General features: G+C 36.5%; 1 protein-coding gene across 1 annotated transcript in view; it reads left to right on the top strand.

Annotated features, from left to right (window-relative positions):
- Positions 1–2,500, top strand: part of LOC137978926 (protein phosphatase 1 regulatory subunit 37-like) — a 23,440-nt gene that overhangs the window by 8,404 nt on the left and 12,536 nt on the right. Inside the window, exons 5-6 of the mRNA XM_068826044.1 lie at positions 591–710; positions 2,455–2,500. The exon at positions 2,455–2,500 is cut by the window's right edge and continues 105 nt beyond it. Coding sequence (XP_068682145.1) covers positions 591–710; positions 2,455–2,500 — 166 coding nt within the window. The remainder of the gene's footprint in view (positions 1–590; positions 711–2,454) is intronic.

Genomic DNA, 2,500 nt, shown 5'->3' on the forward strand with positions numbered 1-2,500 from the left:
GCACGATACTACAAGACATTCAACACACCATGCATATTGGTTCCAAGAGAACATGAAATCCTGCCACATGTATGTATATGAATATATACCCCGATTGTTGCTGACCATAGAGGATAGACAACTGCTCGTATATGTTAATTCAACTCTTTTAAATTGCAAATTATTTTGTTGATTTACAGTGTAGATGGCCAGATAGTGAGGTGATTTATAACAATTTTCATCACCCTCTGTAGAGTCGAGGTCTGGGTTCTGGCAACACCTGCTTTCAAGCCAGTGGGTAGTTTAAAGGTTCCCCTCTTACATTCTTTCATGTGTGCTCAGAGGCAAAGAAAAGCCAGCCCAGCTTGAGCTTCTGATTTGATAGTGTTCATGAGTAAAAAAAAAAAAATGTAACATTTGAAAATGTAACATTTGAAAATTGGTGACCTCAACAATAGTATTGCATTACCTTCATTATAAACTATAAATACCAACCAAAAGCAGGAAAACTTGCCTTTTTCTCCATGACTTTAAACAACAACAAGAAAATTATCTTTGGACAACTCTGTTGGCTATCCAGGAGAAATGGTTGCTTCCTTTGTTGTTTTCAGGGAGCAGTCTCTCTGCTTGAAATGATTGAGTACTACAAGTCTACTTGTAAGCTTAATCTGGCATATAATGCTAAAGTCAAAATCAGAGGATGGCAAGCGATGAGTAGGACGTTAAAGAAGGTACCAGAGAGTCTTTATTCTTGCAAAAGAAAATAATATTTAAGGAGTTTAAACTTTACAAGGAAGAAATTGAATTTAAGGTCAAGTACAGGTACTCAAAACAAACTGAAATTGGGCCATTTTAAGCCTTTTTTATTTTTGTCCCAGAAAATCACCAATGTGTATGATGATAAGAGCGGAGGGGTTGGCGCAGTGGTAAGATCTCTGCCTTCCAACCCTAAGGTCCCGGGTTCCATTCCCGGTTCTGCCGAGACTGGAATATTTGGCGACCTTCTTTCCCGCTAAAGTTCACTCAGCTTTCCATCCTTCCGAGGTCGGTGAAATGAGTACCAGCATGCATGGACTGCTTAGAAGCGGCTGCAATTTGCGCCTGTATATGCTTCCAGTCCGCTGGGAGTAAATTGATCATTGTAAAGCGCCCTTGAGACGTTAGTGATAAGGGCGCTATATAAATGCACCACTTTGCACTTTGCTTTAAATGATGTTATTTATGAATCACATTCATGATAGTATTCTCTAAAATAACTGAGTTAATGAAAGATTCAATAACTTCTTACAATTGTAGAGTAAGTATTGCAATTGTATTATTGTAAGTAGCACCTGTAATTGTAAGTGCATTGTATTGTAAGTAGTGCGTACGTAATTTAATTGTTAAATAGTTTTGATGGTAGTATAATGGATTTTAGTAGTTGTTAATTGTGTAATTTTTGTAAGTTGTGTAAGTAGATGTACCAGTGTTGTAAGTAGTGTGAATCATAATAAAAAGTTATTGATCAAAAAAAAAATAATAATAAAAAATAACTTCTTACAATAATATTATTCTGTTAATGCTAATACAAGTCATGTTAATTTATGTTATGGTAGTATATACCACACAAGTGAATATTGCTATCCGCACATGCTGACTGGCTAACTCGGAGGTGATTAGGCAAGTAATATTCACCTCCAAGTAGCCAGATCTCAAAATTTAAAATTTCAGACCACATTTTACAAATTGAAATAAAGTAGTTTTGGTCAACTTTAGTGTGTGATACACTGTACATGTATATACAGTGAAAGTGGTGGATATTTACCTCCACTTTGGTGAATAGTAAATTGTTAATTATATGTATTCAATAATAAAAATTAATAATTTTAAATAATCATTTCTCCTTGCTGTCTTGTTCAATTTTGTGTCCCAAATTATCTGTTCAAGTTATCATTTTATTCAATTTGTACCTTCTTGTAAATTTCAAACATCAGGCCCCAGTTGTTCAAACAATGGATAGCGCTATCTAGCGGATAAACACCAGCAAAAGCAATTGAGTTATCCAGTGGATAGTGCTTTATCCGAAGGATAGCGCTATCCATCGTTTGAACAACTGGAGCCACAATACTCGTCAAAAATCTTGAAACACTTGTGTCTGTTTCCCCTTCCCCAATGTTGATTTGGGTATGACAGTGGTCTCAGTGCTTCAAAACACGTGTGGCTCAACATTGGGGAGGGAGAAGGCATATTTCGGGGGGGGGGGGGGGAACCCAGGATTTTTCCAGAAAATTCGAGGGAAACTGTGTCTGTTTCAACGATTTGTGACGAGTATTGCAGTTGTTTAAGACTGGAGCCTCAAAAAGTTGACGTATATCATCACTGTTTAAATTTATGGTTTAGAGTATTGCACAGGGATCTTATGAGCTGCGGGAAGTTCAAACGCACAAAGCAATAAATTATATAATTATTATTGAAAGTGTTTTTGTTTGATCTCAGACTCGATGTTTACATTACCTGGACATACGTAACACAGTGTGGACTG

This window comes from Montipora foliosa, chromosome 12, assembly GCF_036669935.1.
Source record: "Montipora foliosa isolate CH-2021 chromosome 12, ASM3666993v2, whole genome shotgun sequence".
Classification (NCBI taxonomy): domain Eukaryota; kingdom Metazoa; phylum Cnidaria; class Anthozoa; order Scleractinia; family Acroporidae; genus Montipora; species Montipora foliosa.